We start from the raw sequence: 25918 nt of genomic DNA on the forward strand, positions 1-25918 counted from the left end.
TAAGTTGGAATTGAGAAAACTTGAAATTCCAATTTTAAGGCCATAATGACTCAATTTTTTTTAAACTTATAGATGGCAAAAAATAAAATATTATTTTATTATTTTAAGTGAATTAAGAAATTCTCCAACGCAATAATCACTCCTGACCGAACGGTGGCGCCGACGGACTGATACAGCTCGCAGCAGCCGTTTTAGGAAAAAGAAGAAAACGTTTACTATTTACTGAGGAACTGGCATTGGTTTCGTAGAAGCAATTTTATAACTCAAAATACACATTACTTCTCGTCAAACAGGTACGACAGCCGTCTTTATCGTTTGTATATATTATTGAGGTTGATAATACCTGAAATCCTCATTTGAGTTTATGAAATTAAAGTTGAAATCGAGCCTTGGTGACCCCATGACAGCTCAGCTTAGCAGCAGCAGCACCAGCAGGGCGGTCAGGGTTGCTAGCTCCACCTGCTAGCTAGTTAGCACAAAACCGTCAAGCAGCTCATCTTCTGCGCACTAACACGGCTAACGGGTGATGTGACTCTCTCAGAACAGCGTAAAGGTGACTAGCTGGGAAGTAGTCTTCGTAAAGTGGTCAGAGTTAAAGCTGTAAGGTGCTGAACTGATAAACCTGACTATGCACAGTAACTGTAATCTGCGGAAGAGGTGAGCTCTACCTAGACTGGCGGTCAGTCCATATGTTACTGTTAATGTTACTGAGTTACTGTTTGTCGTGCTAAAAACTTTCGAACATCATCAGAAAGTAGGGTTCAGCAGACCACGACCTTTTTGTCCCAGGTTATCATCTCACGATGTCTAATACACGTGGAGGTACACTCTGTTTTATAGTAATAACAACAAGTGCCCATTTAAACAGCTTACCATCTTCTTTAAACCTCGTTGATCCGCGTTGTGTTACTTTTATAGAGGAAAAATAGTGACTACAGATTATTTAAAGACATTTAAAATGCAATTTGAGGGTGCAAAACTTTAATAATCAAGAAATACAGTTACAGTCAAAGTGAAATCCTTCTATATGGTATCTGTCTCATAGCACTGCAGTATTGAAACAGCATGCAGGAGTGAATGTGTTGAAGGCATTTGCATATAAATACTTGTTTTAGGGTTCTTGTGGGTGTCGATGAGAACTTGCAAAGTGCAGTGTTATTGTAGACTAAAATTCATCTGAATTAGTACAGATCTATTCAGTTTAAATTGGGGCTGGGCGATATGCCCTTAAAAATTATATCATGATGTTTCAAGAACATTTGCTGCTTCTTCTTCAGGTTGCTCCCTGTAGGGGGAAACCACAGGGGATCATCTATCACCATCTCACCCTATTCCTTGCATCCTCCTCTTCCTCTGTTACAGTAGCCATCTGCAGGTCCTTCATTGCATCCATGAAACTCTTCTGTTTCTGTTTCATTCTTTTCCCTTCTTTTGCATCGAGTTCCTGTCACTGAGGATGTACTACCTAATTCAAAGTGTGAATTCACTGAAACAAGGTGTCATAATTATTTTTGGGTTTCACATCACCAGCTGCTTGAATCTCTTCCTTTATAGTCTGGTAGTACTTTACTGTGTTTTTCCCTCAAGTGCTGAAACAAGTTTGTTGTTTCCACCTTAAGCAGGAACAGTCTTCTTGAATATTTGGCTTTGTTGGAGCTCCAGTTTGACTAAATTGTCACTGGAGTCTTACATACAGTTCTTGCGGTTCCTCTTGTCCCCCGTTTCCTCTCTTTTTTGTAGAAGCGTCTTTCTGCTGCAGGGGTTTTGCCAGCCATAAATCACAACTTCATCTTATAATCTCAACATTTTGAAATACTTGACTTCCAGTGTTAAGCACAATGATTGGTTCACACAACAAATCACACCTTTCAGCTTTTCATGTATTTTCAATATTTTTTTCATTATTGCTGTTTAAATGTAATACACTGAAATATTTACTACCTATAATATTTAATAACTCTATTACCTTGTAACGATGAAAAGAAAGTTATGACCATTAAGCTGTGAAACTAAGATTCAATATTCAAAGTGTTTATTGTCATGTGTCACAAGAGAAAAAGGCATTCCTCTGTGCAATGAAAATCTTTCTTTGCTGTCCACCCACAGATGCTGATGAATATATACAATAGAAATAAAACATATAAATACAAATAAATAAATGAAGACAGAAAAGGAGACAAAACATGGAGATTTGAAAAAGAGATGTGTGCAAAAGAGCTATAGCTTATATACTGGCTTAATATGTAAGATGATGTAAAATATGTAAGATAAACACACTAAAACCAAAAATGTTGTGAGAAGCCCTAAATAGCAAGATGTTATTTTAAGCCAGTGTTTGCAATTTAACAATTTAAGATTAAAAGGAATGTTAATTGTGTCATTTTCAGAATATATTTGTAGGGAGAGATGAGGGAGGTGCAGAGGGAGGTGTGACGAAGGTGCAAAAAGTGCATTTAGCCTCCAGACAGTCATGTGACAAATTAAAGCAGAGCTACTGGTTCCCTTAAGGCTCTGCCTTCTTTAATAGTACTTGAGGTTGTGCAACTGTACCCTGAAGGCAACAACGTGCTGACAGTAAAACATGTTGAACTTGAGTGTGCTGGACAGATGAGTTTGGTAAAGTGGCCAACATCATGAAGATCTGCATATTAAATCAAAGTAACAGTGACCAAACGAAACAAAAATACACTTGTTTGTGTGTGATGATGATACTGTTCATTTAAGTGTGCTGAAATTGCCATCTGCCCCTTTTTTTTTTTTTTTTAAAGATATCTAGTCCCTAGAGCTGGGATCTTGGATGGAGTAAGTGTTGAGCCCCAATGAGATGACTGACCAGGGCAACAACAACCAGAACATCTCCCGCAACCCCTTTGCTGCCCTCTTCAGCTCACTGGCTGATGCCAAACAGTTTGCATCAGGCCAGAAACCTCAACAGCTTTCTACTCAACCACCACGTGAGTAGAATGATCACATTTCATACAGTATAAGAAGCAGTCAGAACATATCTGAAGTAGACTGATTTGTGTTGTGTGTTACTTTGGACAGAATCCCAACTTCTCCTAACATTGTCTGGAATTAAAGTGTGTAGGCTTTGAGGTAGATAATCACAGGTCACGTCCTTTTATAGAAGCCAGCTTGTCTGAGTGTGCTGATATGTAAAAGTTGATTATACTCTGTTGTGTGGACAGCTGCAGACACTGCTGATGACTAGCTATTCCTGGAATACGTTAATAAGGTCGGCTTGAAGTCCGCCCCAGGGGCACAGGTGTAGTTAATGCACATTGTAATAGAAAGTCTTGACAGATGACTCCATGCTATCACAAAAAAAATTCAAGAATGGATCTTTCTGCTTACTGCCCAATGACAACATTTCTATCAGTAGACCCAAATGGACCTTAGCAACTGCATGCCTGCATCTGTGCATTTTCTGTAAATCACGCAGCTCCGCCCCAAAGGAGGATATCCCCATGCAACAGTCACAGCATTTGCTTCCAGAGTAACTTGTTTATCTCAGATGTTGATTTTTGTGATGAAATTCCAGGTAAGTTTTTCTTCTAGTGATTTCTCTTGAAAGCTGCTGCACACAGCAGGGTTCCAGTGTTACCTATGTATCACTTCATGAACAATAAGATGATTTTTCTCAGACTGTGTTTCCAAATTCATGTTATTTATACCAAAGGTCTTTGCATGAAAACGGTGCACCACCACTTCTGTATCAGAGATTATTTTTGAGAGTTTTCTTGGTCTTTCAGATCATCCTCTGTCCCATTAATTGCATTTCTTAATGACATTTCATACAGTGAAAAATGTCAAGATGGAAGCAGTTTTATGCCCTTCTATAACTTGCCCCCTGATTTTTAGCCATCAGTCAAGATCATTTTTAGATCCTAGAAACTTTTCTCGATTTTCTTTGTGTTCGAAAAAGGCAGTTTTATCACCAGTTTGTAGCACGGATGAGATTTATCTATTTTTAAACTAGCCAAAATATTAATTTATTGGACTGTCTGTGCTATGCTAACCTGCTGCTTCATGTTTGGCTTTTGTATGTGCTTTCACAGTGGAGGACTCGGGTGAGAGCCAGTCGGAGTCAGAAAACTCGGTTTCAGACAGCGTTGATGACAATGACGACTCTGTGGCAGAGATTAGCCGCTCCTTCCGGTCCCGGCAGGAGCTGTGCGAGCAGCTCAATGTCAATCACATGATCCAGCGAATATTTCTCATCACTCTGGACAACAGTAAGTTGACTGTGATTTGCACGGCCCCTGGGTATTAACTCAGTATGGATAATATGGATCAAAACATCTATTCATGTTACTTCTTAGTATTGTTTGTGGTTTCTAAACTCAAAAAAGGGCCAAAAAAGTACAAAATTAAATGCATTATATCAATTTTGAAATGACCATTCTTTCCCTCATCAGTTAATTTCAGACTGACCCACCAGTGTTGAAATTAGGGCTCTGTGAGAGTCATACCATAGAGGTTTCACTGCTGCAGTACTTCTAGCTCCTAATCCTGGCAGGCTGTATGATTTTTGTCACATGCTGATATGTAAACTTTAAACTTTTTAAAATAATTTGGGCTGTATCTGTGGGACTTAAGCCCTACTAGGGTTGGGTGATTGATCCAGAGTCCAGTTATACTAAACCCCCAATGGCATTGCCGATGACCAATAGCATCGTTGCTGGGTGGCAGTCAGAGGAGCTTAACATGCACCCATTATTTTAGGACTATCCACCCACCATATTGCACAGTGTGTGGCCGTGACACAGAGAAAAAACAAAAGATGGATGTGTGGAAGAGAAGCACACACACATACCAGGATTATACATCGCACTTCCAATATAAAGGCATGTTCAAACACTGACATGTTATGCTGATTGATTTAGCTTTACTGTAAGTAATAACTTGAGTGGGCGGATATGAGGCAAACGGCTAAAATGGTATTAGGTTATAACATTTGCTGGCCATCCTCAGCTGTCTCCTGTGCTCTTTCCAGGTTATACCCACACACGGCCAAGTTTTTAACCCACAGAAACACCAACGGGGGGGGGGGGAACTTAAGTAGATGAGATAAAGGAGTGTCTCTGCAAATTCAGTCATGTTAAGCTCTGATTTAAAAATCAGCCCCAGAGTTAGAAATACTCCATTTTCTCTCATTTGATGATGATGATGATGATGATGATGGATCAGCTCCACACACATCTAATTCAAAGCAGGTCAAAAATGGTGGACAAACTTATGTGCTCGCTTGGTCAAATCTGTGTTGTAAGTGTGTTATATCTGGAGGGGAGACATGGAACTATAGCAATCCAGATTCACTATAATGTAAACCTCGTAATAATGACATCAATTAAATGCATCAGTGTGAAAATGATATAGAATTTTCTTTGATTGGTCAGCTATCACCAATACCTTTGAATACTAAATACCTAAGGTAGGACTATTTAAAACCTTGTGCGTGAGAGGCTTGTGCAGACTAAAGTATTGCATGCCATATTGTCAGCTGATTTTCCTTCTTTTGATCTAAAAGGCAGTCAGGTGCTGGGTGATGAGTGTGTTTCTCCTAAATAGTACCAAGCTCTGTTATTAGAGGTATTATTGGATGCAGCACACTGTCTTGATTTGCTGTCCTGTGAGTAACAAATGACTCAGCACCTTTTAAGACAATATAAAAACCATCCCTACTGTGAGGTCTTATTGTGTGAGTCTCTCCACCACTACTCAGGGATGAGTGATGATGTTGAGGAAATGTAGCAGTTATTTGTTGGACTGTTGATCTATTTCTCAGCGCCAGTTAATTCAGTGCACGTAGTCTAAGAGATAATAAGTTGCCATGTGTAAAAACATCTTAATTGACTTTATTTTTTTATTTTCCCCCTAGGTGACCCTAGTCTGAGAGGAGGTAATGGGATCCCTCCTCGGTGTGTTTACCTGGAGGAGATGGCTGCAGATCTAGATGGGCAGGACTGGCTGGACATGGACAACATAGAACAGGTCAAATGTCAATAAAGTGTTTTTAATCTTATCACTTTTTTTCTTCCGTCTCATTTCTCACCTTACCGTGAACCTCTACATGTCTGGCAAAGTGGCTGAAGAAACCTCGTATTCCATCAGATGCAAAAAAATTACATTTCGACGCATTGCGTAAAAATTAATTTTCATTAAGAAAATGCCTGACATGAAGACTTCGTTGTTTTAGGGGCTTTCGAAATGTGTTGGTCAGACTGATTTGTGTCAGTGATGCTTCTTCTTTTGTCCTCCAGGCCCTTTTTAACCGTCTGCTGCTGCTAGAGCCGGGAAACCAGCTCATCTATATGACGTCATGCAGTGCTGTTAACCTGTCTGCTGACCGGGATGCTGGAGAGAAATGTGCCATCCCTTACCTTTTTGCTTGTTATCAGAGGGCTAAGGAAGAGGTAACTGGGTTTTTGTTGTTTCTCCCCCCTCTGCATGATTGTAATTGTCGCTCTTTAGTGGTACTATTTTTAGAGATGGCCATCTGTTAATAGAGTATTCTAAGTAATTGGAACATAAAAATAACCCACACTTTTCCATAATTCATTCACTTTCTTTTTATCTCACCTCCAGATCACAAAGGTACCAGAGAAGTTACTTTCGTTTGCTGTTCGCTGTAAGAATCTGACCGTTTCTAACACACGAACAGTCCTGCTCACACCAGAGATCTACATCAGCCAGAATGTCTACGAACAACTTCTGGACCTGCTGCTGGAAAGCTTCAATGGAGCACGTAGGTCATGGACTGGGCCCAACTGTTTTGTCTTGAGTTTTGAGTAAAGTTATAAGTGTTATGTGTAAAGTTTTCTGCCTAAATGTCTCTGCTGTGATTCAGATCCAGACGAAGTGGTTGAATTTGTGGAGGAGGTCATTGCTGGCCTGCTGTCTGATCAGGAGGTGCGGACTTTTGAGGAGGTTATAGTACCGGTGTTCGACATCTTCCAGGGACGTGTCAAGGACTTGGACCTGTGCCAGCCTCTTCTCTACTCCTACCTGGATGTTCTCCTCTATTTCAGCCACCATAAAGATATTGCCAAGGTACAGAGACAGACTTTTAGCGAATGTTGTGGTAATGTTGTGCACCCTCTGACAACAGCAGACGATTTTAAATCCTCTTTTTTCTATGTTCACAGGTACTCGTTGAACACATCCAGCCCAAAGACCCAGCTAATGGTTTGCAGTACCAGAAAAGCCTGCTGGGGACAGTATTCAATATATCCTGCTTGCTGAAAACCCCAGGTGTGGTAGAAGGGCACGGTTACTTCCTGAACCCTTCCCGCTCCAGCGCCCAGGAAACAAAGGTCCAAGAGGCCAACATCCACCAGGTAAACACTTTCTTTTTCATTTGCTGCTCCTGATTTGTTTGCCTGTTTGCCAAACTGAAAATACACCAGAGTCAATGACCTTTTCTTCTCTCACTGGTTTGCAGTTTATGGGCCAGTTTCATGACAAGCTGCACCAAATCTTGAAAAACTTGCTCCAGCGGTCTGGTGAGACCCGCCACTTGCTGCTCACCTGGTTGGGCAGCTGCCTGCAAGCTAATGCTGGCCGAGCCAAGATCTGGGCCAATCAGATGCCGGAGATCTTCTTTCAGATGTACGCCTCAGATGCATTTTTCTTGAACTTGGGTGCAGCTCTGCTGAAGCTGTGCCAGCCCTTCTGCAGGCCACGTTCACCTAAACTGCTCACCTTCAACCCAACCTACTGCGCACTCAAAGAGCTGAGTGAGGAAGAGAGGAGGAATCGCAATGTGCATGCACGAGGTCAGTGTACTGGATGTCAGTGACCCTTATTTATAATAGTTTCAAGATTGTTAATTTAACGCCTTTGGTAATAAATAAACTGTCCACTTTTTCTTATGTCAGGTCTTGACAAGGAGACCTGCCTGATCCCTGTGCCTCCCCAGCAGCCGATGGAGTCGGCGCAGTCCTACAGCCTTCTGACTGAAAACCTCATCCTCACACAACTCACCCAGCATCTAGGCTTTCACAGGTAAACACAGTCAGACAAACGCAGATCTTTTCCATATAGAAGCTAAAGAGAATACTGAGACTTCCAACGTATGTTATCTTGTTCCCACTGTGTCTGTGCACTTGTCTGCATGCATAATGTGTGCATGCAGACTCCATGAGCAGATGGTGAAGATGAGCCAGTCTCTCCACCGGCTCCAGGTGACGTGGCAGGAGGCCCAGCGAACAGGAAGCCCAATGTCGGAGCAGCTCCTGGAGCAGTTTGAGCGCCTGATGATTGTCTATCTCTCAACCAAAGCTGCCACTACACAACCTGCCATGCTGCAATGTTGCCTTAACCTACAAGCTTCCACTGCTGCTCTGCTCGTTCAGCTCAGTATGGGGAACCAGGGGCCTGAACATGTAGCACTCAGTTTTCCCCTGCCCTCCCTGCAGAACACGATGCTCTGCTATGTACCTGGTACGTCAGATATTTCACTATACAGTAAATACAATGGGGTGAAACACTCAGGTTTACTTTTTGTCATACTGGGCCAACATGTTCAGCCTTTTAATTTCTCTTAATTTTCTCAGGATTGAGTTGGATCAGGTGTTTTTCTTTCGCCTCCTTAAATTCGAAGGTGTGAACGTTGTGTTAAAAAGCCTTACCCCACTTCATAAAACGTCATGCAAACATCATTTTGACGGAATGTTACCACACCCCACCGGCATGTAATAAATAACATCACTGATCATTTAATTGCGTTTTTGTTGTCAAAGTTCAAGGTGTGAGTTTGTAAATCACTGCAAGCTTTTGTACATGCGATTCATTCACAGCAGACACTACAGACTGGTTTGAAATGACTGCATCTGTGCATGCAATATCGCAGTTTTTAGTCACTCATCTCAATAATATTGAGCATTTCACACGATAGTCATTAATCTGCATTTTGTCTGTCAGAGTTTTTTGCAGAAAATTTGGGAGATTTTTTCATCTTCCTTCGTCGGTTTGCAGAAGACATCCTGGAGACGTCTGCAGAAAGTCTAGAGCAGATTCTAAACTTTATTACTGTCTTCATGGGTAACGTAGAGAGGTCAGTGACCTTATCGACCATGTCTGTGATTTCAGTCAGATGAAATGAAGAGTCGTTCAGATTTGTCACGTCTTGTTTGGACAACAGGATGAAGAACCCTCATTTAAGAGCAAAGCTTGCCGAGGTTTTGGAGGCAGTGATGCCCCACATGGAGCCGGTGACCCCTGGTGCTGCTCAGCCAATCGTGTTCCAGAGAGAAAGAGTTTTCTGCTCCTATAGACACGCACCCCAGCTGGCTGAGGCCCTCATTACTGTGTTTGTAGACATTGAATTCACAGGTACAACAGAGTGTAGACTTTCTAGATTCTAAAGATCTGTAGGTGGAAAGCTGAAACAGCTGTTTGTTAACATTCCTGTTAAGTTAACTGTCAACTGTTACTAAGACCATCTGTGATTAAAAGAGCTCGGCTTGGTGAGGCGTAGTATTATTTAGGGTCTTTTTGTGAACAGTGAAGAAGCTAGGTTTTGTGTGCTCACCTGGACGTGCTCTGCACAACAAGATAAAGAGATAAACTCTGAAGTGTAAGCAAACAGGAAGGAGAGCTGAAACATGCGGGGTTTAAGGTTTCCTCTGGTCCCCCCCCCCACAGGTGATCCTCATCAGTTTGAACAGAAATTCAACTACAGAAGGCCTATGTATCCAGCTCTTAAATACATGTGGGGAAAAGACAACTACAGAGAGAGCATCAAGGTAATGTTGATGTTCTAGATATAAATTTCAGATGTTAGATGTGTGATGATTGTACTTTTTAGCCATGCAACATGAAATTCCTTGGTTTGACTTTTCTTCTGCAGCCACCTCGTGCTCTCCTTTGCTTAGATTCGGGCTTCAGTTTTCCTCACTTCTAGTAAGAAGCAATTCACTCCATGAGATAATGTGGTCAGGCATTTTGAGCGCAGTTTACCTAATGAATTTTTAAAGCAAGACAAGGAAATCAGGTTTTCAAAAATTCTATCGACTCTTCTTTAAAGGCTCCTATTTTTTGTTTCTTTTTGTTTGATTTTGGTCCATTGCACACATCAATCAAAAGTGAAGAAGGGTGTAAGGTGGCAGTATTTTTTCCCCTTCCTCTTTCCCTTCCTGTTGATAACTGTTGCAAACTTAGTTGTGGTTGTAGTGTTATGTGCATATAATAACACATCATGTTGTAAACTGTTGGGTGTGTTTGGAAGGAAAAAAAGACTTAACCTTCATTTAACTGGGGGTTAAATCGCACCTTAAAATAGCACGACGTAGTGCTGCTCGGATCTTGTGGTGATCTGCTCTGCCAGCACTGATTCCACTGAGTGGAAAAAGTCACACAAGGCGGGGACAGTGTCGAATTCAGTCAACAAACCACTGGGGCACCTGATTTACTCTCTTCTCCACACTATTCTCTTTATAAAGTGCTCTACGCACCCCATCATTACGGCCAACAGGTGGATTTTCCTGTTTCAGGGGAGCTAGCCAGCAATGAAGAACCACTTACTGCTTAAGAGACAGAGTGAAAGTGGAAAGTTTTTCCTTAGTTTTTTAACATAAAATTAATTGCTTAACACTTAACACATGCTGGTATAAACCCTTTTAACCATGTAGTCATAATAAGGGAACAAATGGATAGTGCATACCTGCAAACTGGCATAAATGTGTTTAATTTAGTTTGGTATGTTTTATTTCAGCATTTGGCCAACTATGCATCTGAAAACCTGGAGGCCATGAACCCCCCTCTTTTCCTCAGGTTCCTCAATTTACTGATGAATGATGCCATCTTCCTATTGGATGAGGCCATTCAGGTGAGACCGTGATGTATTTTGACTTCACAACCTTCAGCCTTGGTTCTGTATTATGTGATGTTTTCTGAACATTGTTGGAATATTATTCTGACATTATACAATATTCTGATGGTGAAATCTAGTTTAATCTATCAGTACTCGTCATCTACTGCATATCTCTTTCTAAAACGGTTCTATAGTAGCATCATTATTAATAACTTTATTGTTTTTAAAGATATTTTTGATGTGATTTAGACTCCGTTTTTCAGCTGAATCTTCTTTCCTCTGTAGTACCTGAGTAAAATCAAGATTCTGCAGCTGGAGAGGGATCGAGGGGACTGGGAAGGCCTGGCCCCTGATGCCAGAAGAGAGAAAGAGTCCAGCCTGCAGATGTTTGGACAGCTGGGACGCTTCCACAACATCATGTCCAATGAGACCATCGGCACACTGGCCTTCCTCACCTCAGGTCAGGCAGAAAAGACCGCTACACATCCTTTCCACTACACTCATGAACCCATTTAATTGTTGTCCTCATCCATTCACTGTGATTATTTCTGCCCTTTGCTTTTCTTTTTTTTCTCTTTCTCAGAAATTAAGGGTATCTTTGTGCACCCATTCCTGGCTGAGAGGATCATCTCCATGCTTAACTACTTCCTGCAGCACCTGGCGGGTCCTAAAATGGGCGCTCTTAAAGTCAAGGACTTCAGTGAGTTTGACTTCAAACCTCAGCAGCTCGTTTCTGACATCTGCACAATCTACCTAAACCTGGGGTATGTTTAAAACATTCTTCTACAGAGAAAAATATCAGTTTCCTTACATTTCTTTAATTGTAATCCCTGTTAAATCTGATCCTGAAACAGACTGTTGCTTTGTTTCTCCAACAGCGATGAGGAGAATTTCTGTGCCACTGTCCCAAAGGATGGGCGATCGTATTCTCCTACTCTTTTCTCCCAGACCATTAGAGTATTGAAAAAGATCAACAAGCCTGGGGATATGATTGTAGCTTTTGGACTCCTCGCTGATAAAATAAAGGTATTATTTTACTTGGAGAGGCTACCAGAGTAATAAAAGACGATAGGAGGTACTCATGAATGTTTGTTTCCATTGTGCCTCTATTTAGTCTCATGCAGACAGACAGCAGCAGGAAGAGGAGACATATGCAGATGCTCCGGATGAATTCTTGGATCCCATCATGTCCACCCTGATGCTGGACCCTGTTCTTCTCCCCTCTTCCAATGTAACAGTAGACCGCTCAACTATAGCAAGACACCTCCTCAGGTTTGTTCCTTTTTACAAAGCCCAGAATTGAAAGTACAGTCATGTAAAAAAAAAAAAAAGAAAGTTTCTTGTGAAAAAATGAGAACACCCTCACCCTGCTTCCATGTTCCAAGTAGCAGCTAAGTGCTGCTAATTAAAGGCAATTGACTGACTGATCATAAGCAAGCGTGGCCGCTGCTGTAAAATGAGATATTTTGGCAGTTTGTTGGTCTGAAGCATTTATAATGGTGTGAAAATGTGTTTGAACCCTTCTTGATTTCCTTTTTTGTATGTTTGTCACACTTAAATGTTTCAGATCACCAAGCAAATTTAAATATTAGACAAAAATAGCACAAATGAACATCATATGCTGTTTTTAAATGAAGGTGTTTCTTATTAAGGGGTAAAAAAAAATCTGAACCTATATGGCTCTGTGTGTGGGGGGGAGTGATTGCCCCTCATGTCACTCGTGTCCTCCAAGGCCTAATATATTGTGAGATTTGAAAACGATCCATAAAAAGTTGTGGGTAAGTCAGTAAGTTTTTACTGATTTTTCACATTTGGTATGACCTTGACTCAGTTTTCAACAAAATTAAATCACACTGAGCTTTTGTGATGGTATCTACCATCTTGTCTACCATCACACAAAATAATATCTTGAAAACTGTAGATGCTCCACTGCTAACAAACAAAAATGAACCGATTATTTACTCCTTCCCTTTAGGGGGGAAAAATTAACAAGTATGGTTTGTTTGCAAGGGCTACCAGGAGGAAGCATCTTCTCTTTAAAGAGAACATTGCAGCAGAGCTTAGGTTTGCAAAAATGCATCTAAAGAAATCACAAGACGTCTGGAACAATGTCTTTTGGACAGATGAGACCAAAGTGGAGATGTTTGATCATAATGCACAGCGCCAGGCTTGGTGAAAACCAAACACCTCATTTCAACTGTCAGGCACGGTGGGGGAGAGATGATCATTTGATCTTGTTTCGCAGCCACTGGGCCTAAGCATCTTGCAGTCATTGAGTCAACTGTGAACTCCTCTGTATATCAAAATATTATGTCAAATGTGAGGCCATCTGTCTGACAGATAAAGCTAGGCTAAACTGGGTAATGCAACATGACAATGGTGTCAAGCACAGCAGCAAATCTATGACAGAATGGTTGAAAAAGAAAAGAATAAAGGTGTTGCAGTGGACCAGTCAAAGTCCACACCTCAGCCTGATTGAACTGGCGTGTCATGACCTTAAGAGAGCTGTACATAAACAGATACTACAAATTTTAAGGAGCTGAAGCAAAGTTGCACAGAATAGTAGGCCAAACTTCCTCTACAATGCAAGACACTGATAGTCATACAGAAAAAAACGATTCATTAAGTTATTGCTGTTAAAAGTGGCTGTACAAAGTGGCAATTATAGGGTTTGTCTTGTAAAAACCTTATTTTTTTACATGACTGTATTCTGTTTGGATGATCTCTACACTGTCTGATTCATCTGTGAGATTGCCCATAACCATAACCTATATGATCCAGACATATGTGGATGTTTCTTTCCCTCTTCTGGTGTGATAAAACAGAAGGTTGACTATACCTGTGTGAGAACCTTGTTCACATACAACTGTAAATGATTAAGCCAACTGTAATTAATCAGTTGAACAGCTAAAACACTTTGAAGTCTGAAGATATGCTGGGCTATTTTTTGTAACTTTTAAAAAAAAATTTGTTTAGGGTTTTTTCTTTTTACTGGTTTTAAATTTAGGCCTAATTTAGTTCTTTTAACACATTTAATCTGCATCTGTATGTCTCCTGCACCATTTATCATGCCCTCCCCACACAGAGTAACTTCTTTCCCCAACACACATACAAGCCCACTGGTTAATAGTTGAGAAGATGCTCTAACAGCAGCAAACGATACATTAAGTTCTATTTTAAAGTAGAATCAACAGACAGAAATAGGGAGATGATGATGGACCAGTGCAGCCCTTCTCCACACACATCATTTCAAAGAGGCAGATGTACAAGCACGACCTTAATTATACATGTGTACACAAACACATACATCTCTGTTGCAAGAGCGAAGCAGGCTAGATTTAGCCATCTAATTACCCATCCATACATCCATTTTCTTCTGCTTAAACAATTCAGGGTCATAGGGCGAAAGGCAGGGTACACCCTGGACAGGTCACCAGTCTATCGCAGGGCTAACAGACAAAACACCATTCAGACTCACAGTCACATCTATGGCCAGTCACAATTAAGTTAAACCGTGCATTTCTTTGGACTGTGGGAGGAAGCCAGAGGAGCTAGAGAGAATCCACGCAGATGTGGAAAAAAAAAAAAGCAAATTCCATGGATGGATGGAAAATGTGTTCATCTTTATGAAGTTGGTATATAGAAGTCATGACCATTTATTAATTGTGTCTGCCTTTTAGTGACCAGACAGACCCCTTCAACCGCAGTCCTCTGACAATGGACCAAATCAGGCCAAATGATGAACTCAAACAGCAGATCTTACAGTGGCTGGAGAAGCATAAGCAAGAAAAGCTTCAGTTGGGGCCCAGCGGCTAGCCCTGATCTCACTGTGACAAACAGCGTTGCCTCGCGCTGTTATTTTTCTTACCTGGCCGCACTTGCTCCTTTGCTTCATGGCAGATCCACAGTGTGCTTATTTCTTTGGATTTATTCTGACTCCTCCAGTCCAGCTGACACTGCATTAGCCTTTCCCTGCAGCTTCCATTCTTAATAAATCGTCCGTGTGACAACAGTCCTGGCAAACTGTAGCCCACCTGCTGGTAACAACTTCAAAATCCATACACGGCGGCTGTTTTTCCTCCCGTGATGCTCTATTGAAAACACTAGCAGAGTGATACATCCTTGGGTACTGTGTTAATGAGTTAATATAGTCAGAAATATCTGTTCAGCAGCACTTTAATGTACTGTACATACTCCTGTCCAACCACCTGGCCCTTTATACCGGAAGGTAAGTATTTTTGTCATATTATCTAACTTCACTTTCATAAAGAGTATTTCACACACTGCCTTTCAAAGTGCTTTAACACCCCGTATGTTTGCACTCTTGGGTTCAATCGCAACTTGTAAATAGCATTAAAAGTGAGGCATAGCTGAGTCTGAATTTAATTGTGTGTATGACTTTTATTTCATTGACTAGAACATAGGGTTACTTGGAGGCTTTCAAAAAAATAAACTTGATCATTGTAATTAGACACGTGTAGCACTAAACAGTTGTTTGTATTTAAAGACGTATCGATAAGGCTCTTCAGATCTTCAAGCACCTGTCTGTAGTGAAGCACTTATTATCTCATCAGGATTATATAAGACCAGCCAATTAAGGTTAAAGGATAAAGACCATATAGATAAAATGCACCAATCTGATTCATATTTTAGGTCTCAAAGATGTCAGATTGAATATTAAATCTCCTTAAATATTAACTTTAATCTGTTTTGCTGTGACAGAGTTGTTCATGGATATTACAGCTGACGTGTGAAATCTCCAGGGGGCAACTCAAACAAGCAAACAAAGCCAGCATTAAGAAAACATTATTTACAATTTGGCACAAATGGATAATTGACTCTTATTTAGGATAGCTTTTTTTAGAGAATAAAGCTGCTGAAAAATAACTGCTCATGCCTAAAGAGGAATAAAATCAAGTAAGAGAAGGCATTTAGACAACTCGGGCACTATCTCAGAGTCTTTTATTGGATATTTAATTTTTTTTTTAAAAAATGTACCAGCTGTTCTATTTCTCATCAAACAGGCAGAGAATATACTTCTGGGGGAAATAAACATGGCTGATAGTTCAGTTAATACCTACAAATGCCAAATTTTAGTAGAAATACAGAGCAGCAACATGGTTATCTATGAGTGTGTTGTTACGTGCATTTCTTATTTGAGTTACATCAAAGCTTTGGAACACTTATCTTAACTCTTTACCCCTTTAAAGCCTACTAGGAGTAACCCTTAAAGCTCTTTTCTGAACTGAGTGATTTCTGTCATATTTCAGGCCTAAATGACTGAGTTTGCATTAGGGCTGCCACGATTAGTCAACTAGTCACGATTACGTCGACTATCAAAATCATCGACAACAAATTTTATAGTCGTCGCGGCGTTTGAAGCTTTTTAATATCCTGAAAGATGCAGGAATAAGCAGACTGAAACAGAAGATGGCAGCAATGCATCTACAAGGATGCCAGCTGCCGTTAAATGCCGAAGAAGAAGAAGAAGCTGTCTTCTGTATCGTAGCTTTGTCCAAATTCAGAGACCACATCCTTCTGAGGCCGATTACGTTACGAAGACACAATGAAATTTGAGGACCTCTCCAAATGCGTCCTCCTTTTCCCCAGATTTGAAGGATGGGTCGGGTGTATGCTTCCGGCCCAACCTATTCCAAAATTCATACTATGGCTCAGCCAATTCCAGTTTCCAACAATGGCGGCAGCTACTTAGTTTTAATATTACTCTTTCTGGGTCACAAAATAAACTTTTAAGATATTTTCAGGTGAGAATGTAGCTGTGTGAACTTCAAATATCTGCTCGATTTATCAACACATCACATATTTGCAAAAGTGCTCCGACGTTTTCAGACACATCTGTTACCCACCAGCTTGATAGCTGACCGGGTGGTCAAGGCTCACTCGAGACGGCGAGAACACCGAACTTCCGGCACATCGTTGTCAGACCCCCGCAGTCTTTCACTACTCAGGTTAAACATGATATATGAGTCACTTAGACTTGTATTTGTTCCTGAGTAGTTCTAGTTTTCACACAGCTGAATAAACATCAAACAGAAAACTGATTAAACAGTGAGATGGTAAAGAATTTATTCCAGTGTCCTGTTATATTTTAGGGAGCAAAGAGCAGACGGCTGAGTTTATTAAACCCCACCGAGACAATCTGCAAATTTCATTAAAATTTAATAAACTATCATCTTGTCTTTATTTTCAGTTAGAACATACTTTAAACACTTCAAGCTGTAAGCTAATGATTATATGAGAGCAGATGCATGCTGGTGTAATAAGCTGTAGTTTTACGTCCAATGGATGCATGATCTGATTAGCCGACTAATCGCAAAAATAATCGGTGACTAGTTGACTATCAAAATAGTCGTTTGTGGCAGCCCTAGTTTGCATTAGACGTTAACGAGGGTGGTCTCTGCATGTGCAATGGTTGTTTTAATTGATATATACTGAGCTGTCAAAACTTATCATTAAGGGTACTGGGCAGGTTGTGAAATGTCATCTTTATGGGGTGAAAGAGTTCAAACAAGAATGAGATCATTTCATTCTTTTCTGCACCTTCAGTTCACCGGAGCTGCTCCAAACTGCAAAAGTGCTTCTCTTTCCCATCTGTGGCACACTGGCCATCAGTGGTGTTCACTTTTCTTGAGATTTAAGGGCAGAGATATGGGGTTTAATAACTTTGAATGGCTGTGTACAACATAACTGTCACTGTCACCCTCTGAATTAACCTTCATGATATTTTAACCGAAGCATCCTGATCTTGCATTTAAAACACAGGACTTGTGTTGTGTACAAGCTTCGTGTGAAAACGTGCAGGCAAAGATGAACAATAGACACGGTGCCTAAAACCAAGAGCCTTGCAGTACATGTCAGCTGATCTGTTTCATACTCTTAACATACATGATTGAGTTTATTTCTTTGAGGAATATGTGAAGCTGGGCAGTAGAATATAGGGGAAGAACAACAGAAGGAGGTAACATGCTCTTGGGTTGTATTTGAATTAAATGGTTTTAATTCAATTGTGTGCGAGATGGTAACATGTAAGAAGGTGATTATGTATTTGTTGGCATGCTCTGATTTCTGTATTGAGGATCTACCACCCGATTACATGATTTTAATTAAAACACATTTTTTTTGTTTTATTTGTGATTATAAAATGTTTATTTTCAATGTACATTATGATTAAGAAATAAACTAATCTAAGTTATGTACGAAATTACGTTCTCTTTCTCATGTGACAGATTGAATTCATGACAAATGACGACGTTTACTTTGAGAACAGTAATACACATTGTGAGGCACTGTCAGGTTATAGGAACACATGAAATGATGTCTTCTTTACTTGGACAGGGACTAGAAGTGCAATTAAACCTTACACTCACTGGCCACTTTATTAATTACACCTGGTCAACTGCAAATTAAGGCAAATATCTCATCAGCCAACCAAATGGCAGTAAATCAGTGAATTTAGTCAAGTCAGCTGTATTTGTATAGCACATTTAAAAGACATCAAGTGTCGGCCAAAGTGTTGAACAGAGGGGTAAAAGATAGAATTAAAGTAAATGAGGTATGACCAAGATGACCTGCTCAAGTTCAAACTGAGCATCTGAATGGAGAACAAAAGTGATTTACAAGTGCCTTTGATCTAGACTGATTTTAAGAACAATACTAGGTGTTTTAAAAAAGGTGTTACACATTAAACATAAACAGATATCCCTATCACTTATGTGTAGTTATTTATGAGTCCTTACAGAGATAACATAACTACGCTGTTTGAAAATGATCTTGTTTTATTGTCACAAGTCATGGATTCCTTGATTATGTGCTGGCTGGTTGTGTTCCTGGTGTTCCATGTAAGTATTACCAACAGGGAAGTTGCCAAGTGCCCGCTGGTGAACAGACTGTGAAACCTCAACACTCACAACATAATTGAAGGGTGCTTCTCCCATCTCTTCCTTACGATTTTAATTTTTGGGGGTATTAAAAATGCTAATACCGATATACCAGTCTGGCTCTACTTTGAACTTGACATGACTGTTGGAGCCAGGCAGCCTGATCTAAGTATTTCAGAAACTGCTGATCTATTGGGATTCTCCCACACAACTATCTCTAGAGTTTACAGAGAATGTCTGAAAAAGAGAAAATATCTAGTGAGTGGCATTTCTTGTGGGTGAAAATATGTTGATGAGAGAGGTCAGGGGAGAACAGCCAGACTGCTTTCAAGCTGAAAGGAAGACAACAGTAACTTAAATAGCCACTAGTTGCAACTAAGGTATGCAGAAGAGCATCAGCAGAAGACCACACTGAGTGCTGCACCTGTCAGCTAAGAACAGTAAACTGAGGTTAGTTTGCATAGGCTCACCAGAATTGAACAACAGAAAGTTAGAAAACATTGCCTGGGCTGGTGAGTCTAGATTTCTGCTGTGACATTTGGATGGCAGGTTCAGAATTTGGAATAAACAACATAAAAGCATGGATCCGTCCTGGCTTGTATCAATCGTTCAGGCTGCTACTGGTGCTGTAAAGGTGTGGGAGATATTTTTTCCCAAATTTGGACTGATTAGTACCTGAGCATTGTTTAAATGTCACAGCCTAACAGAGTATTATTTCTCACCATGTCCATCCCTTTAAAACCACGTCTAGAGGGTAATCTTGCCTGGGTCAGTATACCCAGGGCCCGTTTGCACACAAGTAGGCTACTTGCTTTCATGGACCAGATGTGCCAAGTATTTTTAGTGATTTTTTTTTCATTATGTATGTTTTTTCTCTTTTTTTTAAGCATGCACTTTTGATGGAAGCGAATAGCTTTATTATGTTGTGGCATGCTAGTCTCCTGCTTCAAGTCACACGCACTGTGACCCAGATTGTTTACAGTGAGTATCTTATCTTGTTATCTCTGGGTTTGGCTGCAGCTCAAAAAAGAAGGAAAAAAACGCACTTATCTCTTTATCTTGTTTATCTGGTATAAGAAACAACACATGCTGTAAGATATCAGTCTATTCCTCCTCGGTGATTCAAACGCACCTCCTTCCCGGGCAAAGCCCCTGAACCTGATTTGGAATCAGCCGTGCAGAGTCAATAGGGCCGCTGAGAAAATGCATTGTCGGGGTTTCTTCAGTTCCGCCCCGCAACATGCATAACGATGTTCTCGGCCAGAGAGAACGCTGCGCTTGGTAGAGGTTGTTTATGTGGAGTGCTCGGTAAGGGTTCCGCCCACTGAGGTATCTCCGATCGCAGGGCAGACAGGCAGAGAGTGTAAAATGGCGCACAGCTGTCGGTGGCGGTTCCCTGCTCGGCCCGGAGGGAGCAGCAACTCCGGTACCGGGAGGAGAGCGGGCCGAATCAGGGTTACTGCCTCTTTGCGGAGTGTCTCGGGAGCCCACCCTAATGCAGCTGGGCTCGGACCCGGGTTTGATGCTGCACTACAGGTCTCTTCGGTTATCGGGAGCAACCTGCAGAAATTTCGGGATGTTTTGGGGGAATCGAGCGACTCTAGCAGCACGGAGGTAAGGACGGGGATGACCCGGGAGCATCGGTAAGACAGCTGCGGGGCCAGAGTTCACGCGGAGGACCGCTGGTTACATGTGAGGCAGGGAGCTAACGGTTACTGTACCCAAACGTTCACCATCTTTCCGTCTCCCTGACGCTTAGTGTGGCTCTGAGCAAACTTGTCATTGCCAAGATGCTCAGTTAACTTTGAGTTGGTTATGTGGCCTTAAACTCTACAGTAACCCGTTACAGCGTTAACTTTAGTTAGAAGCAAGAAAAAACGTCAAATTATTTTATAGATATCTAGTCTCCACAGCTCTACTGGAAAGAAAGTTTTCTGCTCCTCAGTGCAGGAGTGTGAGGACGGGCTACATCCACTCAGTTTTGGGTGAACCAGTGCTAACGCTAGCTCGGCCAGAAGAAACCTCGGTGTTCCAACGCTATTACAACATACAGTACATGTAACAAACAACAGCGATACTAGTTTATTTGGTGACCAATGTATATGGCGTAACTAAGGTGGGATTACTAGTTAGCAAGTTGTTATTAGCCTGGTATGAAGCCTTCATGCCTGCTTTCAAAATCATAAACACTAACACGGTAAAAGTTACCGTTAACATATTAGCTTTAATGTTAACCCACTGCAACTAACCAGCATTTAAACACGTTTTTAATAAATGGTGGCGTCCCTGCGGTGTAACAGCACCGTAGCTTCATGATAGCGTGTTATGTGTTTGAAAACAAGACATGTCAACTTGAAGGAGGTGAGAGTACACAATTGTGGTTTCTAACTAGCTAACGTGAACTTAGCGTCTGTCTCCAGCGAGAACGGCTACTCCTTATTCACTTTACCTTTGCCCCAGCTCTCTATAAGGTTATCTTTGCCAGCTAAATAGCTTCGTATTTGCTCCGAGGACTGGCTGTTTGAGGTGAGGTGTCAACCTCCCAACGTAGCTGCTCGGTTAGCTCGCACGTTAGCTGTCTACATCTTACAGCTAAAACTACACCACCATTCTTCTCCTCCTCTCCGTGAGCGGCGTTATAAAGTTGCAGTTTTGCCCGGGAGGTTGCTGCGTTCCTCCCCGATTAGCATATTGCTACGTAGCGGGTTAAAGCATCGGAGCTAAACTTGGCTGAGCTCATGCTCCAAACGAAATCAGATCTATTGCTGTTTAGTTTTAAGCTAGGGCAGCTACCATGCTACGCACTACGTCGCGCTAGCCATCGGGGCTATTGCTGATGCATAGGAAAATGGGAGGTGGACATGTTTTCCCCTTCTCTGCACAGTCAGTGCGTAGCTAGTACCAAAATAATATCGGGTTTATAATGTTCTGAGATGACGCCTGATACACAGCTACACGGCGTTTGGCCGTTATTGAGTGTATATGTGTATAAGGTTTAGTGTGTGAATTCGCCGTGTTTTATCAGAGCAGTGGCTGGTGACAGTGCGCATGCAGGGCTGGCTACAATAACAACGAGCCCCTTCTTGACGGACCTTGTGATGTGGGGGTGTGTTCGCCTTAGCGAACTACCATCTTCCTTCTTCATGATGAGCAGCATGCGTTCATTGCAGTGGGAGTACACCGTGTGGGGATGTTTACCACCATCCAGTCTCAACATGGACCACTACTTATTTGTTGTTTGTTTTTTACTAAAGCACAGCAGTATGTGCATGTTTGCTCCTGAGACGTTTAGCTGTAGTTTAAAAAAATTATTTTAGTTCTCACATTTGACACTTGGAATCTCCCTTTGGACAATATAATACATTTTATTATTATGTAGCTGCAGGGGGTTATGGAGTATTGAAAAGTAGTTAATAATAGTTTATTTAAATTTTAAGATAAAGTTTAATTTATTTTTTAAACTGAAATAATATATGCGAGTCCATGATTGGACCATTAAATCCTCTAAACTGCTTTATTTACTTTTGGAGTGCATTTGTACTAAATCAGTGTTACATGGCCCATGGAAACACTAATTTTACTGACTAATTTTGTGTTTAAATGGCTTTTTAAGCTTTTTCGCTCCCTCCCTTTTTTTACTTTGGAGCACTGATAATGTATGTGTAGAGAGATTTTTCTGTGACACCCTAGGGCAGCTTTAGTTGTATGAAGATTTCTGACACAGCATAGTGATTTTTTGGGGTGTGACTGTGCACGTAAGCATAGGTTGTCCAGAAATGGTTAAGGCAAAGAGTTCTCCCATTTTTGTCCAACTGATAAGAAAGCATGCTATTTTGGGCCTTACCCAAGAGCATTATATTATTAAGAAATGGCTTTACTTATTAACAGTTCCTCCTGCTCTGTGTATCAGTTTATAGCATTAGTTTAGGATGCGTGGAGACAGACTGGATCATTAATTCCCCCTGGAACCTGAATCCTATGGAAGTTGTGGACACAGCATGGTGATTTCATTGAGAATCAGTGTAGTGCTTGTCTGGCCAGATCTGGGCAGGATTGTTCAGGCTCACTGCAGCCTGCTGAGTGCACAGGGCGACCCTGAACAGAGCGCCAGCCGGACACTCTCCTGCCCCTCCTTCCTTCATCCAGGCAGAAAAACCCAAATCCACTTCAGACACACACCACCCTGTCTGAGAGGCAGAGGAACTTTTCTTCTGACAGCTGCCACTTTGGAATGGATTACTAAGCCTATTGGGGTGGCTCAAAAGGGTGCTTGTTGGCTGTTGCTGTCCAAATTTGGCATTTATTAGCTTTTGTATGTCTGCTGGGAATTCATCTTCTTGATCTGGCCAAATTGTTGGTTCTTTTTTTTTTTAATAATCTAATGTAGTCCACATTGATCTTTGTTTCTAAAAGTGACTTTAAAACCCATACAGCCTTAACCCAAGTCATGCTGTTCTGACTTTTTTTTTTTTTTTAACATAATTTTTTCTTTTTCGTTCTTGGTCCATTACATCTTGCCTTCTGCTGCCTCCTCTTTACTCTCATGTAATTACCAGTGTTTAATCATTCATACAAAACTACAGCTCAATAGATGTATCAACCTAAATGTCTCTTTGCCTCACTGGTTTGAAAGAAATGGTGTGTTTGAGCGGAAGGCGCTTGGGTCCAGCAGGTGTTTGGCCTATTTAAATAGAAGACCCCCGCCCACCGCCACCCATACACACTCCCCTCCTCCTGGACCCTTCTTACCCATCCCCGAGACATCGTGTGGATTGGAGCAAGAGCTTTGTGTCTGCTTTTATTCCAGCCCTCACAAAGTGCGGCGGCTGAAAGAGCGCAGGCAGGGATATCAAAGGGTGCAGGGCAACCCTCCCCACCCACCTCCCAATGGGATAACGCTGGGTGGAGAATTAGTTACAGACCCTCCCACCCCTCCCATCCACAGCTTTATTCAGCTACAGCGGGCGGCAAGGAGCTTTCACCTCTGCTTTTAGAGTTGCCTGACTGGGAGAAAGGCGGCAATTGTGTCGTCTTTCTTACTCTTTGTGCGTGTGCGTGCGCTTGTGTGTGTGTGGTGGTAGGGGTGTCCCTCAGACTTTATGTCCCTCATTGCAATCAGGAGTAGGCGTGTCTGCTTTGTCTTTATTTTGATTAAAACTTTAATTCAAGCTGCCTCCTTAGATGGTTCAGAGGGAATGTGTGTTTGTGTGCCAGCCTGTGCAAGTGTTACTATGTTTGTGTGTGTTTGTGTAGAGAACAACACTCTGCCCCCCCCCCCCTCCCCAAGCAATCAGTCTGTTTGCCTTTGTCCACTGACAGTTTCCTCATTTCCTCACATGTGAGGTGTGGAAAGTGAAGGTACCCCAACACGGGAGTGTGTTTGTTTTGGTCTGCACGCTGTTGAACAAATGTGAAGCAGTTGCACTTAGTGTTTGGACACTTGAAAAAACAAATGCCCACCTTTTGCTCAGTGCTGACAGGGAGGGTCACAGAGCAGTGCCACTGCTTTCCCTGATGAGACCTTCTTGAACAGATATGTCATCACAGACATATAAGGTTATGAGCTCATTGCCAGTTTGCATTTCTAGGAGCAGAGCATGGTGTCTGTGCCGTAAATCTAAAGGAAAGCTTCCAGGAATGAGTCAACAAAATGTTTTTTTTTTTCTAGACTACCGGGGAAGAATGACTTCCTATAGAGTGTCTATTAGCATCAGAATAACCCTGGAAAACCTATAAATCTATATGACATCCCTTTCCTGTCCTCCTTTTGCTCCTCATCACTTGTTCAGATGTCTGAAAGTGGGTAACTTCTGAGTTTAAATGGAGCTTATGTAAATTTGATGATATTTCCACACAAATAGTGTATGTGATTTTTAAAAAAAATTTAATTTAATGTTTTTTGCAGTCAGGGTAAGGCGAGGATCAATAAGGTAGCTCCTTTGACTGAGGCCCTTTCCACACTGCAGCTGTGTCTGGCATTGGCTTCCGGCTTAAATCCTTGTTCTAGTAATTAGTTTTGTCCAACTGCTTCTTTATCCACTTTCTTCTTTAGCTTATTGCATTTAATACACTTGTATGTAACTGCCAGGTAAATGCATCAAAATAGTCTCTATTATAGAATATCACAATAACATAAAACTATGTGCTTCTCCATGTTGCTGCTAATGTCGATGGAGGTTCAGCCTTACATGCAGAAATCAGTGAAAATTAAGACCCTGGGATGCCAGCACCTTTCATAAACATAGAAAAACACATAAAAGTCATAAGCTGTCATGAAACTGCGACTGATTATATGAGTAGCGGTTAGGTTTTCCGGTAAGATCTTGATGTGGTAGGTGTTTGGGTAGCTGCAGAGTATGCTAATGTGTTTGTTACCGACCTGTGAATCGTCACTTGTGACAGCAGTTGTTTGCTTGTTGTAAACTTTTTTACTGCCCATCAGGTATATTTAACATTACAGCCAACCGTGCTCATTAAATGACTGGCGTGTTTTAAAGCAGAAATATCAGCTGTGAACTAAAGTGTTTTTAGTATGAGTGAGAGAAGTTTATTACGAAAAAGTTTTTTTAACTTAAAAATGGCCTTATTTTATTTTTTGCCATATATATTGCAACAGTGGCGGATGCTCATATTAAACATGGTAAAAGTAAGGATTTCAGCACATGTGCAAATAATCCCTCTGACTCAAATACTCACTTACACTCACGTTTTTTTCTACTCTTGGCTCTGTTTGATATAGATAGGGGGATACCCTTAATATAGTCATCTCAGGCGCAGCAGACTCCTCCAGCAATTCTGTTTATGATGCAGAGCCAGGTAGAAGAAATTTGCTTGAAAGAGAAATGATCTTAAAAAAAAAGCTTCTTTCAGGAAGAGAGTGAACTGAGGGGCTGGCCTGAAGCTCAGCATGAGATAAAAAAAACCAAAAAAACAACATGATTTGTTTTTACTGCAAATCATGCACGACCACTATTGGTGCTGGGTAGGGGTTTAGAGTTGATATCTAGTCATAGTGGTAATTCACTTGAAAAAGGTGAGACAAACAATAAAAGGGAAAAGTTGTGGCCATGGTTAAAGCTTGCAAAGGTTTGCTGCAGATTCTAGTTTCAGGTGGGAAATGAACCCTTCTCAGCACCTCCCAGCCTTCTTTATGAAGCGTTGTACATCTCTTCCTTACTTTCTCCACTGAATTTAAATATTCATT

General features: G+C 41.2%; 2 protein-coding genes across 4 annotated transcripts in view; both read left to right on the top strand.

Annotated features, from left to right (window-relative positions):
• Nucleotides 1–171: 171 nt before the first annotated feature.
• On the top strand, nt 172–15202 carry ube4a (ubiquitination factor E4A (UFD2 homolog, yeast)). The gene is made up of 20 exons (XM_005720817.1): nt 172–293; nt 2769–2954; nt 4059–4235; nt 5882–5994; nt 6264–6416; nt 6589–6748; nt 6851–7053; nt 7149–7340; nt 7445–7778; nt 7881–8007; nt 8138–8445; nt 8926–9058; nt 9146–9336; nt 9649–9749; nt 10718–10831; nt 11102–11276; nt 11400–11580; nt 11695–11842; nt 11931–12088; nt 14497–15202. The coding sequence occupies exons 2-20, from the start codon at nt 2825–2827 to the stop codon at nt 14630–14632; spliced, it is 3234 nt and encodes a 1077-aa protein (XP_005720874.1). The 5' UTR covers nt 172–293; nt 2769–2824; the 3' UTR covers nt 14633–15202.
• A 4766-nt stretch (nt 15203–19968) lies between these two features.
• kmt2a (lysine (K)-specific methyltransferase 2A) overlaps nt 19969–25918 on the top strand; it is a 37486-nt gene continuing 31536 nt past the window's right edge. For all 3 annotated transcript variants that reach the window (XM_005720818.2, XM_005720819.2, XM_005720820.2), the window contains exon 1: nt 19969–20328. In XM_005720818.2, the coding sequence (XP_005720875.1) occupies nt 20083–20328 (246 nt within the window). In that variant the 5' untranslated portion in view covers nt 19969–20082. The remainder of the gene's footprint in view (nt 20329–25918) is intronic.

This window comes from Pundamilia nyererei, unplaced genomic scaffold (genome assembly GCF_000239375.1).
Source record: "Pundamilia nyererei isolate P.nyererei 1_Seehausen unplaced genomic scaffold, PunNye1.0 scaffold00003, whole genome shotgun sequence".
NCBI lineage: Eukaryota > Metazoa > Chordata > Actinopteri > Cichliformes > Cichlidae > Pundamilia > Pundamilia nyererei.

What these genes read in the sequence shown, in the direction of transcription:
- ube4a (XM_005720817.1), top strand. Translation starts at nt 2,825, where the DNA reads ATGACTGACCAGGGCAACAACAACCAGAACATCTCCCGCAACCCCTTT. An exon ending in ATCAGAGGGCTAAGGAAGAG is followed by an intron (nt 6,417 to 6,588) that starts GTAACTGGGTTT and finishes TCTCACCTCCAG; the next exon opens with ATCACAAAGGTACCAGAGAA. An exon ending in AAGAGGCCAACATCCACCAG is followed by an intron (nt 7,341 to 7,444) that starts GTAAACACTTTC and finishes ACTGGTTTGCAG; the next exon opens with TTTATGGGCCAGTTTCATGA.